The following is an 18,659-nucleotide window of genomic DNA, read 5'->3' on the forward strand; positions in this document are numbered from 1 at the left end:
GAGCACCTGGGTTGGCTGCCTCAGTTACTAGGCCCCATTGGGAGCAGAAGGGAAGGAGGTCGCAGCTCTGGGCATGCTGGGAGTTGTAGTTTTTGTTTTCTGTGGGGACAAGGAAAATCATGATGACAGATTCAAAATGGCCCTGGCCATGAAGGTAAGAGGGGGGGGGGAAATGGATTTAATTTGTTTAAAGGTTAACTCATAGGCCTAGCACTAGCCTGCTACTTTAAGATGTTATTCAGATATCTGGGCAATGCCAGGTATATTTTGAAAACATATTTTTAGGTTTGCATCTTTTTCAGCTGGTGGTGTGTGTCCTGATAGTTTTTGAAATCTAGACGTCTGCCCCGGCCAAGGCATGATGGGAGGTGTAGGCTTTTCAGGTAAAACAAAAAATGGTTTATCACAAAGCTCTAATTTAAAATACAGTTCTTATTAACACAATTTCCCATTTATTCTAACAAAACAACTAACTCAACCAAACTAAAAAAAACCCAACCAACTTAAAGATGAATAAGTTGCATAGAAATTTTTTATATATCAAATAAATGTTATAAATATTATTCACGGACCCGAATAATATATAAACCAGATGCTTTCTCAACATGTGTGTATGCATGTGCGCACACACACACACACACACACACACACACAAAGTTAATACTTTCTCTCCTTCCTACCTTTATATCCAAATGAGCAACTCGACAATTGTGAAGGTACTGTAAGGCTTCCATTGTGTCTCTTATGTAAAAGGCAACTTTGTCCTCCATCAGTTCATCATGATTCATAAGGTAGTCCAAGAGACGGCCATCATCCATCCTAAAATCCAACAATAATTCACTAAGAAAAAAAATCTAGTGAAATTACAAAGATTTGCTAACAGCTGGAACATGCAAATCAATATAAACACCATTTTTCAAAGGAGGAAGTACAATTTTATATACTTCAGCATATAATAAAATTATATAAATAACTTTCAACTGCTAACGTAACAGACTTTTTGTATTTAGGTGTACTCTGTTTCATAATGCTCCCCTCCACATACACAAACTGCACTTTTGGGACCCACTGTGAGCCTGTAATTCACGGAGCTGTCTGGCATATTGTTCCCCCACCTGAAATGGGAAATGAAATGACTAATGAAAATCATGAAATGTGTGATTGAAAAGATACACGAATCCCTCATTGTAACAAAGAGGAAGCTTAGCTTCCATCAAAGGACTTACAGTTCTAAGACTAAGATATAGGAGGAAGGTGACTCATAAGTGTCATGAATAGTGATATACTGAGGATGTTGCAAATGCTGCAACATGGCGGCCTCATGTGCTGCCTGCTCTTTCTTCTTCATTTTTTTATTAATGAACTTCACAGCAACATCTTTCCTGGTGGCTTTGTGGATGCATTTCTTTACAACCGCAAATCGGCCCCTGGGGAGAAAATGATGAGGACGATTATTCATGAATAAATCAAGCATATGTTTCAGTTCAATAACAGAGTCATTTTCTAAGAGCTTTTTTAAATCCATTTGTTAATATTGTACAAGGAATCAAATCCGTTGAGTTGTTCAATGAATATGAGATTGTATACTACTATCTAGTTGTATTCCATGAAATGTTTTCTGGTTGGTTCATTTTTTAAAAATAAGATCCCTAAAAAAATGGTTTTAATTAAAGCTAACTATTGCCAGAATAAACACCCCCTTTAACTTTCTGGGATATTTATGTATGTACACACATGCGCACACACACACACACACATGTAGGAAGTGTACATGAGCCTCCAGTTGCGAATGTGTAGTACTGTATGTACAGAGGCAAGGAGAGAAGAGGTTTCAATAGAGCCTTGTGCTGATCCCAGCCCATGCATACAGCTATATTTCTCAAGAGGTACGGGCAATTCCCTCTATGTTTTCACAGCAGCATCTTATCCTGCACCAAAGCCAATGCACCGTTAAGGAATAATGTACAGGAAACAAGGTTCTAAAAAAATAAATAAAAATCCTCGAAAGCTTTTCTAAAACATAATGTTCATTATGTTTGGTTAGCATTTTTGCAAAATAATTGATTATACTATTACCTTCCAATCTCATTCAGTTCTGTGTAGGCAAAATCAAAGTTCTCTTTCCAGGAAATGGTGGCTCCATCTGCCGCAGAGTCTTTGTGAAACCGGAGGGGATGGGAATCAAAGTTATAATATAAAATATTGTCATTATTTCATATTGTATTAAAAAGGGAGGACTTTAAAAAGAGAGTGCCTTTCTACCCATGGTTTTCATTCTGCACTCATGCTTCCTCACTTATAGTAGATTGCAAGTCCTTTACATGACATTGTCATCCTCCAGAGCCTCTCCCATGCTTTGCAACCATTATCACAGTTTTGCCCTAATGGGGAAAGTCTAGAATCTTTCTCAGTGATGATATAGAACCCTCATGTAATTGGGCAATTCTGCTATACTACAGTGCCACTTAGTGGTTGTGTAATAAAGCTTACAGAAAGGCAGAGAAAGGAAAAAAACTGGGGGGGAAACATGTGTAAAGGAGCCAATTTTAATCCTGAAAAGTATTCAGAAGCAGAAGCCTTAAGTAAAGGTATGGGTTAAAAGTATCATGTAGAAAAGCCTGGAGAAATAAAGGCTTAAAAATCACAAGTGGGATCCTAAAAGGTCATTTGGTTTCTCTATCATTTGAGCAACTTCTTTCATAGGTAACATTTTTTATTGTTTCAGCACAGTAACTTGTTAGATCATTTTCCTTCCGATAACCACATGTTGCTGCATCAGCAAATAAATATCTTGGATGGGGAAAACTGCCTCATGCCGACACTGTTGGGGCATAGGATCTTGAACCGGGGCTTCAGGGCAGGGCAGCAATCCCAGGCAAAGCTGCTGTGTGGGATGGGAACAAGGGTGGGACTGGAGTGGGATTGAGGAGGGCTCATGTAATATGCAAGTCATGCTCTGACAATCTGTGTAGTAGATTTGAAAAAATTCTTAAAGTCTCTGTAAGTCATGGATGGAATTATATTTTTGTTAAAAAAATCCAAAGGTGAGATAATATTTTGCAATAATTATATAAGCAGCTATATTATGTTAAGTCAGACCATTGATCCATTCAGTCTGTTGACCCTGGTCTATCCTAGGGTGACCCTATGGAAAGGAGGACAGGGCTCCTGTATCTTTAAGAGTTACATAGAAAAGGAAATTTCAGCAGGTGTCATTTGTATGCATGCAGCACCTGGTGAAATTCCCTCACAACAGTTAAAGCTGCAGGAGCCCTGCCCTCCTTTTAACCTGATCTCTCTAGTATAGCTCCTGCAGCTTTAACTGTTATGATGCATACAAATGACACCTGCTGAAATTCCCTTTTCTATGCAACCGTTAAAGACACAAGAGCCCTGTCCTCCTTTTCATATGGTCACCCTAGTCTATCCAAGTCCTGGCACAGAGATCCTTTAAACTATAAATCACAGAGATGGCACCTGTGACCTTTACATGCAAAGCATGTGATGTAACAATGAGCTGCATCCCCTCCTAAAGGTCCCTGGCATCCAAGAGAGCTGTGATTTAAATATATTTGCAAGTGTCCGAAAAGATGTGAGGCACATATATTTTGTCCCCAGATATCCATACCTGACTACAACATGTGGATAGCAAGAAGCACATTCTCACACAAGTCTTGAATATTGAAGTAGAACCCAAACCTACCAGTTCTTTCCCCTCCCCTTTATTGATTATATGCTCACCATATTCAGGAAGTTTCACAAACTCAGAGGCCTCACTTGGTAAGCTAATTCCCCAGGGATTGCTGGCACTGACTCGAAACTGATATTGGCAGCCAGGTGTGAGATCTTCAATGACGAGGTAGGTGTCCAAAGTTGAGGCAACAGACTGTTGCCAGATCTGTGAACCTATGTTTTATGGAGAGGGAGATATAAAAATAGCTGAAATATAAATGTGACCGTAATGTCCTGGGAATATAGGCTGCCACACACACACTAAGACTGGCTAATAATTTGGCCCCGATCGTGTTTAAAAATCAAGACATAGTATGTTGTTTTAGAAGTTACGTCTGCTAAGGAATAATAGTTGCCCTTTTGTCTTGTTTTAGCCTGATCTGAACATGCTGTGGAATGAGGTGGTAGAATGGACTGCACCATAGCAGACTGCAGATAAGAGATGTTGTTTTTGAATACTTCCCCACATAAAAAGTCCCTGTGAGTAGAAAAGTAGTACAGCAGGGAGAGGACTATCTATCTATCTATCTATCTATCTATCTATCTATCTATCTATCTATCTATCAATCATCTACCGGAGGTTTATTGCGCACACGCATATAAATATCAGGCAAGATTCAAAAAATATGACTCTTCACTTGCAGTCTGCAGTGGTACAGTCCATTCGGACACCTCATTCTGCTGCAAGCATTGACCCAGCTGTAAAAACCATCAGTTGACTACTGCATGGACTCATTTATCTAAATTACATTGGAATTATTTGCATAGTTCAAACAAGCAGAGACATAATTTTAATGACATGGACTGGAAAGACATTTTACAATATTTGTTACACATATTTCTGAGCTACATTTTTTAAAAAATCATACTTCTTGTATAGTTTACTTTTATGAGGTATCAATGTCTTATTATTGTATTTGTAACCCTCCCAGATAGCTGCTGTGGGTTCAAAATGGGCTCAGGGTGCATTCCTATGGGGTGCGAGGCCTCGGCCTCCAAACTCGGAAGCTTTCATGTATCCGATGCCCTAGCAAGCTGAAGCCAGAAGGTCAGGAGGCCTCCCTGTCCTCTGATCGGTTTTTTTTTTTTGCTAGCCTGGCTTTTTAGCCTGGCTAGTGATGGTGCTTCAGAGGGTGAGGGAAGGAGGCTGGAAGAGGCTCAGGATAGCTCCTCCCCTCCCTGCCCACTGGAATGCCCGCTTGACATCAGAGGAAAGCCAGCACATTTTTTTCCATGCAGCTCTGGGACTCAGGTCTTCAAGTCCCTCTTCCCAATATCCGATGGCACCTCAGGCAATGTCTTGGGGCCATACAATTGCACCTTTAGAAATCTCACCTGCAGTAGCAGGTGAGAAGGGAGGGCGGAATAAAAGGCTGCATCTGCTGCATCCTCTCTCATGACCGCCCAGGTGGCACCAAGCCACCTTAGCTGCAACTGCATAGCTGATAACCAAAATGAAAGGCATCAGAAGAACCTGCTCCCATGAAAAGCCTAGTAATGCTCATACCTTCTTCTCTGTACTCCACAGTGTAACCTGAAATGGTGCAGTTCCCTGTACTGGATGGAGGCAGCCAGCGAAGAATCACAGAGGTGCAGCTTCTTTCCTGAGCAATAGGGCGATTCGGGGCTGCAGGGACACCTGGGGTGGGGGAAATGGTGGGGAGAAACAAAAAGGAGGGAAGAGAAGTGCTGCTCTTACTGCTCTTTTCATTCCAAAGCATGGGAAAGCGAGGCTCATTCAATGCTAGGTTTGCTTGAGAAATCATAGGTGTAGCAGAATGACAGACCTCATGTTAGGCACAACTAGAGGAGACTGTTAGAGCAGTATGACAATGGAACCAGTTACCTAGGGAGGTTGTGGGCTCTCCCACACTAGAGGCCTTCAAGAGGCAGCTGGACAACCATCTGTCAGGGATGCTTTAGGGTGAATTCCGGCATTGAGCGGGGGGTTGGACTCGATGGCCTTATAGGCCCCTTCCAAGTCTACTATTCTATGATTCTATGGGACTGGGAGATCAATGACCAGATCTGTACCTGTAAGTTTCCCCTTGCAGGGGTAATAGCATCGGGTGTGTGTATGTGTGTGGGGGTCAATAGGAAAATGGGGTAAGGGAAAATGGCTAAGTTCCCTTCCCTAGAACTATAGACCTAATCCAATTTTGAAAGACCTTTAAAAACCCCTGTGGGAAATGCAGTCAGCTAGCATGTTAGCTCTTCACAGGCAGGGATTCTTAAAAATTGCATGGGAAGTATTCAAACATGTGATTCCTTATTTGTATTTTAAGAAGGCAGTATCATGTGTTTCAGAATGCACCCAAGTGACAGTATTAAAGTGGAAACTGTTGTTGACTGATACTAAATTGGAGCATGATTACTAGAGACAGCTCAACCCTGTAGATCTCGTAGACCCCCAAACAGTTATCGTACAATAAAAATAATTGTACAATAAAAATAAATACATAAATAAAAGCGAAAAAGAATCCAGTACCTTATAGTTTCACAAAATATGTATTGTACCATATAAACAACTACAAAAAAGTAAACTGGGGAAACCTTTGGCTTATAGAGCTTGTAGACTGAGCACATTTATGGGACATCTATACTGTTCAACTGGACGGTTCAAATGTTGGTTGAAAGGCACCATGACATAAATCAGTGGAAGCTTTGACTGAGCGAGCGTATAAAAAACTCTGTAAAGTATTTATTGTGCCATAAAAACAAAACATAAGCTAGGGAGTAACACATTACCTTGCACTTTGATGGTAGCTGAGGTGGATGCTGCCCCAAGTTCATTTGTCGCCACACAAGTGTAAATACCACTGTCTTGAGGCATCACGTTACAGATTTTCAGGGTGATTTCACCTGACTCACTAAAAACAGGGAGATGACAACGTTTTAATCTTAAATTCTGCTCAGTATTTACCCTGGCTTCTCTTCCAGTAATTGGCAGGGTCCTTGCAATTGACTCAGAAAGTGAAAACCAATGGCAAAGCAGACAAGTGCTGCCCTTTTTATCCATGTTGTAGATGCTGGTCACTTACAAGGAGAGAAAGAAACTATTCATGGATTCACGTAGGTACTTATCTGACTACTGATTTTGATGCCCATACAAATTGGACTGTTGGTCACCTACCAGGAAGGCAGGTATATATCATTTATATTATCCAGGGATACTTGAGGATTTGATTCAGTTTGTATTTGGAAGTAAACCATCATGATTTTCACCTCCTGAACTTAATTACAGAGCAGAACAGAGTTACCCTTCTGATTTTATACTTCTCCATTTTTTGTGCCACAGCTTTGGGCTCTGCGATACAATTTTTGGCTTTGAAAATTTACCAAAATGGATACACAAATACATACTTTATAGTAAAATATATTTTAAAAATTCATATTTTATAGTAAAATACATTTTAAAACATGGCCAAATTTTTGTGCAGATCCTCCCCATTTCCAAATTATTGTGGAAACAGGATAGAACAGACTTATAAATGAACACGTGGAAATCTGACATGGCCAGGGATTAGTCTGATTCGTCTATCCCGAGTACTATCATTGTGGCCTTCCTTCCCTGTTCTAATGCTGGCTCTTAAGCTGGTGCAATTACCATCCAGGTTCACAGCAGTGGCCATGCTTGCCTTTCAGCATGAACCAACCTTTCTCAACCTGATGCCCTCTAGATGTTTTGGACTACAACTCCCAGAATTCTTGACCAGGCTTGTTCTTTTGAGAGCTTCTGAAAACTGACCAATGTATGGCTGTTTAACAAAAAACCCAATAACACAGGAACTAGTAATATGTCTAGTCATTGTGCCCATATTCCACTTTGCTTATTTATTTGGGTTGGGGCACTGAAGAGTGAGACCAGTTTGCAGCTTTAGTGTCTTAAACTAGCTTACCTAATGTACGTGCTCAAAGAGACCCAATAGGTGAACTCAGTAGCTTCTGATACATTTTGTAGGAAGGAAAGTACTACTTTTGTACCATCACAATACGGAATGTAAAAGAGAAACGTACCAGGAGGAAATAGTATATGCAGGTGTGCTGTTGTCGTTGTCAATAATGTTTTGATCCGGCCCTTTCCAGGTGAGGGTTGGCTTTGGCCGTCCACAGACTTTACACTGTAACATGACAGTGTCCCCAAGCAAGCACGTTATATCCACTAAGGGCACGAGAAACTCTGGAGCAACTGCAGCAGAGGCCACACACAGAGAGACATCACATTCACAATACAAAAATAATACCTGGTACTTCCTGTCAAGCAATGACATCAAACTTTGTTGCACAAGCAAATAATCTGCTCCCAGGCAGGACTTGAGAAACTGAAAATATCAGCGTTCATTATATGACATATCTGTACAAGTCTGATGGTTGTTCATGAAAAGCTTGGAAATGTCTCCATTGCTTTCCCCTCTTTATATTCTCTTCTCATGCCTCGTCCTGTTTAAATAGTCTTGAAATTATTTGAAAGCCTGAATTACGGAGGTAGAATGAACTATGGAAAGCTAAGTAAGCAGGGGTTTCGTGTGTATAATGTAGTCTGATGACAGAATTTAAATTTCTCTCTTGCAGAATTGGGATTCCCCCACCCATCCCTACAACCCATGATGAATAAAATGTATTGGCTTGTGTCATATTTTGAGACCAACAGAACAACTCCCTCTAGCAAACTACTATGAAGAAGTAGGAAACTCTCAAAGGTGCTGCATTCAGGTTCCTCACGCTGGCAAAACCTCAGTAAGGAATGTCTTCCTGTCATTTGATATTGCAAGGGTAGAAAATGGAAATATGCACCTCTTTCTTCCCGTTTGTGAGGCAAGTTCTCAGAAAGGGCGAGAAGAGAAGAAGATGGAGACCTTTTTGCATTGCAGCCTCTGGAATGTGGATGACTTAGCACCATAACAAATATGGGTGACGGTGCCAAGGTTCAACCTCATTAATCTTTAGCATCTGCATTCTTTTCCAGTATCACTCCCGGGTTATCTACTGAGAAGGACTGTGATGCAAGTGGCCACCATCTAATCCTTAAAAATTAATATCCCAACCATTTTACATATGATTCTACGGTGTATTCTGCCATAAAGCAATAATTGGAAATGTTCTGGAAAGAATATGGGATGGGATAGCCATTCCAGCATAAAACAGTGAGAAGCTTGTGTAAGTGGGGAGCAGTTAGAGAATAGAGATATGGTAATTCCCACAGAAGTTACCATGTGAATACACTCAGTAGCAGCTACTCCAAGAAAAAGGTACATCAATATGTTCTGTTTCAGCTGCTAAACATTGATCAAATTTCAATAAATTTGATGGATTTTATGTTGCACATTTACATGACGATTGTGCTCACTATCACCAATAATATGTTTATTTGAAATTCGTGGATTTGAATGTCAGCATTCGGGAGTCCACATGCAGAATTTTATTCATAGTTTGAAAACCTGATATTTGAAATATGTACATTCATTAACTATGAGTTACTTGCGACATTAATAATGATTGATGTACAATGTTTCAAGGCCATTTGCCAAGAGCACTGATTTTCAAACCTCCCTGGAACTTTGGTGCATTGGAAAGAATTATGAGGTATATTCTAGAACTACTGTGCAGTTAATATAGGACCCGGGACCAGTGGCCACGAGTGCAGAGGCTCAGTCACGCTGCATCAAGAGTTTGTCCTGTATGAAATTTATAGAATTGCAGCAAAAATTAGTGACAATGCAGAAATCGTGTTTCAGGGAGGTTTATCTGCCATTTCTGATCCTCTAACTGAAAAACAACAACCCTCCGATAAAACTCAAGGGAATGGTGGAAGAAGGACTCCCAGTTGAAAACTACCAAGTTTGAATATCTGAAATCAAATTAACTGTACTGAAAATAAAAGCAACTTAAATTTCAATGAGCCAAATTCAAAAGGAAAGCAAATAAATCTGATTCAAAGTAATTCGAAAGCAGCTTTTGCCATTTGTGGACAGATGCAATTACAAACTGAGTATTCATCCATGTAACATCTTCACCTTTGATTGGTGAGTTTGGGCCCACACTCAACATTGGATGTTAAGTGTGGGCCCAAACTGGCTGGCTCACCACATCATAGATTCTTTGGAGTTGTGGACTAGATGTAATTGGAATCATGCATGCCCATTCCTTCCTAGCGAATTACTCAGACAAAATTTCCCAGGACTTGTATAGGCAAATACAATTAAACCTTGTTTTGTTTTCTGCATCATGGAAGCTACCTGGCACTTTTCTGTCTTTAACTCACCTTCCTGGATGAAGTTTGGGTTGATGATCTGAAAAAATATATATAGAATTAACTGGACAATGAAAAGACGACTGAAGCTCAACAAAGTCTAAGAAAGTTGACATAAAGAAAATTGAGGAACTAAGGGCACGTTCTGATTCAGGATACTGGGTGCAGTATTCCAGCATTCGTGATTTCCACAATCCAGATGTACAAGGTACTTCAGCCCATAAGGACCATGAAAATGGGAGAGAATATAAGTCATCTCTCTCTCTCTCTCTCTCTCTCTCTCTCTCTCTCTCTCTCTCTCTCTCTCTCTCTCTCTCTCACACACACACACACACACACACACACACACACACACACACACACACACACACCACACCACTGGCAGGGGGCAGTTACCTACAATCTTCCCCATCCACAAAGTCCACCAATCAGCAGGCCACTCCTTCAACAATCAACATGACTGGCAGGAAAATACAAGAGTTTGTGGAGCTATCTCACCACATACATTTAGCATTGGGCAACAGGGCAATTCTTACGGGTCTAAGGACTGCCCGTCATCAGACAAGACATTAGGCTGCATAAAAGTTCAGTCTTACCTAGTAGGGTAGTATGTACAATTATTTTGCTGATTAGTACCTGATAACCTTCAGGCAAAAACTAGCTCTTCAGGACTAGGATGAAAATACTTGAATTAAACTGTCATGTTGTTTGGATAGCTCTGTAATACTGTAAACTAGCATTAACTGAACTAATCATTGAATGAAAGACATATACACATTCATTAACCTTTGCCTTCTAGAATAAGTAGCGCTATATATATGAGAAAGCCATTTATAGAATCAGTCTAGCGTAGCCTGCAGAGTTCCTTGGGAGCTGTCTCTCAGCAAAACCCATCTTCTTGACTGCACATACCCCATTAGATCCTAGCATACAAATGAAAGGCTAGTTTCTGTAAATGAGTGTTACACTTTGCTTTAACAGTAGAGGGCAGTTTTGTGCCATGATTTGTGGATTAATGTTAAGCTGCTTTGCAATCACTCCAGCGCAAATAGATTTCATTTGATAATGGCACTATTTCTATTAAGAAATCCAGTTGGTACTTTTCGCTTTGTTGATTTGGGGGTTATGAGCAGCAGTGGATGTTATAATTGCTAAAGGAAATACAGCTGTTAATATTTATCGTAAGGGCTTAAGACAGTTTTCTGAAAAAATTCTTTCAGAATCAAGTGGGGGCTGTCTTCACGTGTGTGTTTTTTCCTGTGGCTTGGCTGCATGTGAAGTCCTTTGCGGCACATGATGTCGTGGCCAGCACATTCCCAACCAGCAGCTCCCACCTGGAAAAGCCGCAGTATCGGAGAGTCCTTTTACTCTGTTCCTGTTAGTTAAAGAAGCTCCAAGGGGCTTGAGCTGCAGTTTGCCTCCGCATTAAATTCTGGATGTGCCTTGACTTGGCTGTGAGGTGGGCTGGCCCTTCCTCCATTCACTCCTTTAGCATTCCCATTGAGAGACGTCTATGTGCTTCCTGCATTAATTAACTCCAGAAGTTTGTTTACTTCATAGAATAGCAGAATTGGAAGGGGCCTACAAGGCCATCGAATCCAACCCCCTGCTCAATGCAGGAATCCACCCTAAAGCATCCCTGACAGATGGTTGTCCAGCTGCCTCTTGAATGCCTCTAGTGTGGGAGAGCCCACAACCTCCATTGTCGTACTGCTCTAACAGTCAGGAAGTTTTTCCCGATGTCCAGCTGGAATCTGGCTTCCTTTAACTTGAGCCCGTTATTCCGTGTCCTGCACTATGGGAGGATCAAGAAGAGATCCTTGCCCTCCTCTGATGTGGTGTTAGCTCTGGAGCTGCACTAATTGGGTTCTCTGATGTAGTGCTAGGGCTGGTGCAATACTTTTTGGAGTGGGGTTTATTTGTGCTGGTGGGGTGTTCTCATGGGTTGCCAGTATTGTGGGTTATTCCTCATTCCCATTCATTAAACTGTAGTGGCAGAGGGAAACTGGACAGGGGGAAGGTAACAAGTCTCTCTGCGGATGACATAGTTCTTCCCCCCTCAGACCTATGTATTTTACATCCCTGAAAGGCCGGGTTTTAGGGACAGCTGGCTTTGCCATGTAAGAATGATGGCAGAAAGGTGTTGTGTGTCCTGATTGTTTTTGAAATTTAGATGGCTGCTCCGGCCAAGGCATGATGGGAGGTGTAGTCTTTTCAGGTAAAACAAAAAATGTGGTTTATCACGAAGTTCTAATTTAAAAAACAGTTCTTATTAACACAATTTCCCATTTATTCTAACAAAACAATTTACTAATTCAACCAAACTAAAAACCCAACCAACCTAAAGATGAGTAAGTTGCATATAAATTTATTATATATAAAATAAATGTTAAAAACATTGTTCATGGACCCGAGCAACGCCAAGCATATATATATATATATATTTGTTGTTTATTCGTTCAGTCGTTTCCGACTCTTCGTGATTTCATGGACCAGCCCACGCCAGAGCTATATCCTGTCTGCATTGCACTTCCAAATGGACATGTGAACAAACTGAATTAATAACCAGCTGTGTTTGTCATCAAATTCTTATCTCTTCATGAAATTCAGAAGACATAAATTATGCAGGTTTGTGTTTAAGGCTCCCTGCTTGTCACACACTACAGTCAGCGAATCGTTAGATCTCAGTTTGGTATGGGGAATTCCCAATTCCATGTGAAGTGTTTTTGCACTTGTAAAGGCTCTAACTTGCAACTTGTCACAGAAGATGTATTGTGACACCCCTTAGAAATTGCAATGTGTCATAGTAGATGAAGATGGTTGATAAAAAGCAGTGATGCTAAGCAGAGTATCTTATAGCCACTTTTGCTAACAATATTTTGAAGGAGGAGTATACAGCCCAAAGCACATGGAAATCTTGAGTATCTGTTGGGGTGGGGTGTTAATGCACCTTTAACAGTTTGCCTTACGTCATTGTTTAGTGCTATCCCTCTCTTTTGTGGCTATGTCATGGTAACTCTTCAGGCTGAAGAATGTAAACACCATAATGGAGCGATGTTTATTATTTCCTGCTAAAGCAAGTCCTACAGGTTTCAAAGGAATGCATTAGTATTAGTAAGCTTAGCATTTGAGGCAATTAAGGCAGCACCCTTTAAATTAAGCTTTTAATGCTGCAAAAAGGAAGCCCACACTGAAGAACCAGAATGTACGTTATATTTCATTTTCTCCGCCAAAGTCAACAGCTCAAACTGAAGGTCTATATGAAGAAAACATTTGGGAAGGAGAAAGACGCCACCTATACAAGAAGTAACACTAAACCCTGGTTGACACACACACTGTAGAATGAGGTCGTGAAATGGATTGAAGCCCCGTAGAATGCAGGTAGACCAAATGCGTTGAACCTCTTTCTGCCCAAGGGCCAGATTCCATTTTGTGGAAGCTCTCAGGAGCCACATTCCAGTGGCAGGTGAGGCAAAAGCCCAAAGGTATGGGGCCAAATATATCAGTGTATTTTAGTTTAAAGCTCTTTCTGCTAGTACGAAAACCTCAGGAGAAGCATTTCAAACCTTTAGAATGGGGAAATACTGCACAAAAAGCCGAGAAACTAACAAACAGTCAGAGGAAAGAAGGGCATAAGCATTTCGGGATAACCCTAGTACGATTGCGATGCTGGATTGGGCCCCTCGGCCTGAGGTTCAGTACCTGTGAGGTAGACACATACATGCTCGCTATGTCAAAATATTTTTGAAAATAGAAAACCAGGACAGCAGGAAATGAGCTAGGCCCGATTCTTTCCCACTGATGCAGTGGTGACTAGCAGCTACTCTTTTATTTGGCAGGGAAGTTTTTGCTTTGTTGATTAAGCTAGGGAAGCATACAAAGGTGGAATCCCTCACCTGGCTGAAATTGTTCAGTCCATTCTATCATCTCATTCTGCTACATATGTAGACCCAGTGTGAGGCTAAATTACACGGTGGGTTATTCACCCTTTAAAGTATGCTTAACACTGACACTTTTATTTTGATGGAAAGTCAGGATCCTGTGCCAGATTCTTGTCAAAAATCACCCCGAGTTGCTATTTGCCCTGCAAGTTGCTGTCTACCCCAAACAGCTCCTTCAGGTGCAAATACCAGCTGGAGGAGTACTTTTTTGGCACAAAATCTGCACCAGGCCCTGATGCAGATTGGGAGCTGACCATGCAAATGCCTTAAATATGTAGAAACCTGAGCTGGAGTGAGTCCTAGCACCTACCTATCTTGGCCATTCATGTTGAAGTTAGTTTTGGTAGGAACTTGGTGGCAACCATGAGAAGTGTCATGATGGCACCATCCTCACAACCTAAATCATTCCTCTCCATTGCTCTCTTCCTCTTAGCAGCCTTCCTTTATGTAACATTAGCAATATATGCTGTGTAGTGCATTGGCCATATCCAAACTACAAGTTTAATGGTGGGAGAGGTAAGGTGTATTTCAGGGCACCTGCACAAACTCTCCTCATGTCAACAGAAAATTAGTGTTGCTTTACGAGGCTGTGGGTGAGGATGGAGGCAGAGTTGAAGTAGGATGGTGCATATGACTGGCTCAGCAGGAGAATACAAGAACACTGCAGTAATGTTACTGCTTGGAAAACAATCACTTACATCACTCCCACCCCCACCCTGCTTAGTACAGAACCTTTAAGACAAATAGAGGGCCACCTGTTCAGGACAAAGCTTAGAGAAGGGAAGTTTCGTGGGGAGCCATTTTGTTTTGACTCCACACAAAGACTAGGAACTCCAACATCCTGCCTTGGAGCCAACTATGAAATGTCTGACAGACACAAACAAATCAGTCCTGTGCCACAATAAGGCCACCTTTGAAGAGGGACAGACTTCAGGTGGCCATCGCCAGGTCAGAGTGTCCGTTTTCCACAAGGACAACTTGGCAACTATGTCAGGCAGCACTTAAGGTGAAATTGCAGAGGCCTTACTATCACTTGAGCATTAGAATGTAGTGCTAGTTGCAGGCCTTGATCGTGACCCATGACCTCTTCTAAACAAAAGTTATTGCTGCATTTCATTTTCTTCCAGGATCCCTTTTCCTTTGTCCGTACGTCTTGCATTCATGTAAACAAAGCACTGAGGCCAGCAACAATAACAATGGATATTCTATTAAAAGGATTTGAAAATAAACTATAATTACAAGGCACAGTGAGTACTGTGGTAACAGTGTACCATTGTTTAGCCAAAAGCAAATACAGTAAGGAAATGGGGAGGTAGGAATTTACTGCCGTGTTGTGTATCAAATTTGCCTTTACAGCTGAAATCTGCAAGATATATTTATTTATTTTGCTAAAAATGATTTTTAAGATACACTAAATATAACCTAGAATTCCCTAGACCTCACTGGTAAATATGGCTTTAGTTGTACCAAACATGAAGACTATGGACAGCTGCTAATATCGGTCAAAAAGTGGCAATTTCTCATAGGTAATTTTTAGGAAAATCTTCGCATAACCACCAATTATATTTTTTAAGATATTAGACCAATAGGATCCATTTGGGCATAATTTAACAAATACAGTAGTGGTTGCTAGAAAGAATAATATGGATGGTGGCGTGAACGTGACATCGGGGATGTAGGTAATCCAAGAAACATTCCTGGATACAGAATTGAATGGAACAAAACTCCAGTCATTGCCTAGAAGGTAACTCAAAGATTATAATAGCCCACAGAATACAGAGTGTCCAAAACTGGGTGGTTCTATTGCTAGAAATCTTGCACAGACCAGACCATGATGCAGCAGACTTTGCTGCAAGTTTCACTAGAAATTCGTAAGGAGGCTTTGACAATGTATACCTTTTAAAATGATTGGGTTTTCAATAATAAACGTCTGCTTGTTACTGATTTTTTGTTGGCAGTTGTATCTAGCCAGCCCTGCACACACTTGTGTGAGCCTGGGAACAAGCATACTTCCCTGCTGGGTTAGCTTTGCACAATGGTGGTGTTGTTTTTAAGAGCACCATGGGCACCTACTTGATATTGTCTGTGGCAGTAGGATAAGGGTTGTGGTCAACTGATGCTCTCTTTTGCTTGAGCAAATTATTTAGAGTCTATCATGTTAAGAGGATACTCCAACTATCAAAAAGTGTTTCCGATTGGGTTACTACCCTGTTTCCCCGAAAGTAAGACATCCCCCGAAAATAAGACCTACTTCCAGTTTTGCCTCTTGCTGTAATATAAGGCATCCCCCCGAAAATAAGACCTTTTTTTTTGTTCAACAATAAATGTGTACCGTATTCTTCATGGAAAAATAAGACATCCCCTGAAAATAAGACCTAGCGCATCTTTGGGAGCAAAAATTAATATAAGACACTGTCTTATTTTCGGGGAAACAGGGTAGATACAGGGCTGTTATATTTTTAACAATTGTGTAGGAAGGACTTAAGCATAGTTACTTCTTAGCACAGAATAGAGCTTTCTGTATTTTAGAACTTGGATTCTTTTTGTACAAGAAGTGCATTAGCTGTATATTCAGGACTAGTCCAAGACATTTTGGCACATTAAATGTAAATAACAAATGGTAGTAAAGATGGTGTTAAATCAAATTAGACCGTTTGGGTGCCCAAGATCTGCTACGACAGGCAGCTATCTCACTGTGCCTAATGGTAGAGTCACCCCTGAGTACAGTTTAAATACAGATAGAATTTGACAGATACTTTTTAAAAATAGGCACACAATTATCTGGGGAAAGTAGTACTGGGTTGTGGCAGGAGAGAGGAGAAAGGGTCATTGTCTACCTCCATGCTAGTGTTGGGGTCAAGGTCATCACATTCTGACTCCTCTGAACTGTTTGTCTCCTTTTTGGCAGCATGGAGAAAAGAGAACAGAGTTACAATCAGAGAGATTAAAGGCACAAAAAGAGCAGAGAAATTGAGAGCAAGATAGAAATGCGCACTGGCAACTAAAATACTTTCCAACAGAAAGTCACTAGAGGCAAGCAATGTACTTTTGGCAAAAACAAAAAGAGGGTAAGCAGTCTTGAAAGTATTCAGGGAAAAAAAATCAAATGCATCAATGGAAGCAGCAGTATGAAGCGCTACCTCTGCTATACCAGCTCCCCAATTTGGCAAGGTAGCAATATCATACATGAAGAGAATTCACAGGACTTTAGCGTCCAGTTTTGGTGCAGTCAATAGATCTAATAAAACTTAACAAACTTTAAAATAAGGATTTTGAAAGAGTTGAGAGCCCAGTGTTTCACTCAATCTCCTTGGGGTGCAATATTTTAGAATTGTAGCTGTTTGACACTTCAATGTACCAAATATCAGTCTTTAAAATTTTGTCATGGTTCAAAAACATCAAACAGCTTGAACAGAAGTGCAATTTGAGTTTTAGCAAATGCAGAATTCTGAATGAACACCCACCTTCAAAATCGAAATGGCATTTTCTTTGTTTCTGTTTTTGTGCTCCTTGGCCCCAATTCAGAGAAACATTAAGAGCACAGCAGAAGGTAGCACACTTGCCATGGCATTCAAGCACACCTCCTCCACTCACTGAATCAGTTCTTACTAGACTATCGTCTTTGGGGATTAGAGGAGGAGGGGGGGGAGGATGGCCCCCAACTCAATCCAGAATTCTCACCCTCATCCCAGATGCTGATCAGCACTATCGACATAGAGGATTATCCATTTGGCAGCATCCACACATACACAGCAGCACTGCAGGCACACTTCTGTGTGTTGGATGTGGGGCTTCTCTCACCATACCAGACATCTATTTATTTATTTCATCATTTATATCCTTCCTTTTGATCCCAGGAGCATAAGGCAGCACACATGGTTCTTTTGCATGCCCTGCAGGATTAATCTATAAGCAGAAGCATGTGAGTCAACGCAGCTGCCATGTGGGGCTTCCTTGTGTATATAAGGGAAGGAGAAGAGTGATGTAGTGAAGTTGCTGATCAAAATAGAGCTATTCTAATAGTTGTTCAGTTGGGACAAGGTGGGAGGTGTATTTTCATTTATAGTGACAATCAGGCACCATAAGCAAATGCGACTTGTTTAAAAAACAGGAACAACAACAGAATCTTGGGGCACCTTAAAGACTAACGAATATTTATTACTAAGCTTGTTTCATGGTCTACTTCATCAGATGCACAAAGTGTTATCCTGAGCTGCATGGCTGGATGTAGGGCATAAAATGAGCACAGCAGTAAATGAAATACGTAAGTAGTTTTACACCATTAAAGGTGGCTTTCAGAAGACTTTGTTATTTTTGCTACCACAGACTGTCATATCTACCCTCTGAAAATGTGTAAAAAGTAGAAAACTGGTTAAGCTGTTGAGTAGCTAAGAGATTTGACCTTAAAAATATAGGAAAAAGAAATATATATATCTGTATAGGAATGTGAACGGCAACACATGTATGTCACATTTAGACACACATTTTAAGCAGATACTGATTGTGGTCATCACATACTCTTAGAAAAAGAAGTGTTACACTTCTGCAGGCTTCTCATGACATTTACATTTAAAATTACAGAGCAATTTTAATAGCTCTTTTGTTCCCAAGTCCTGCCAAAAGTGTTTGGAGTTGAGATCCAAACCATTTTTGCCAGAATTTATTTTTAAAAAAATACATCAAAAGCCATTTTTAAATAAAAATGACATATTAATATTTTTCATTATAATATTTCT

The 18,659-nt window shown here is 40.6% G+C and overlaps 1 protein-coding gene across 1 annotated transcript in view; it reads right to left on the reverse strand.

The window, feature by feature from the left end:
- The window catches only part of KALRN (kalirin RhoGEF kinase), a 559,448-nt gene that overhangs the window by 6,763 nt on the left and 534,026 nt on the right, over positions 1-18,659 (reverse strand). The window contains exons 50-57 of the mRNA XM_063116666.1: positions 9,995-10,022; positions 7,750-7,921; positions 6,481-6,602; positions 5,240-5,371; positions 3,742-3,906; positions 2,077-2,155; positions 1,227-1,427; positions 681-819 (exon numbers count right to left, since the gene is read on the reverse strand). Coding sequence (XP_062972736.1) covers positions 681-819; positions 1,227-1,427; positions 2,077-2,155; positions 3,742-3,906; positions 5,240-5,371; positions 6,481-6,602; positions 7,750-7,921; positions 9,995-10,022 — 1,038 coding nt within the window. The remainder of the gene's footprint in view (positions 1-680; positions 820-1,226; positions 1,428-2,076; positions 2,156-3,741; positions 3,907-5,239; positions 5,372-6,480; positions 6,603-7,749; positions 7,922-9,994; positions 10,023-18,659) is intronic.

This window comes from Elgaria multicarinata, chromosome 2, assembly GCF_023053635.1.
Source record: "Elgaria multicarinata webbii isolate HBS135686 ecotype San Diego chromosome 2, rElgMul1.1.pri, whole genome shotgun sequence".
Lineage (NCBI taxonomy): Eukaryota > Metazoa > Chordata > Lepidosauria > Squamata > Anguidae > Elgaria > Elgaria multicarinata.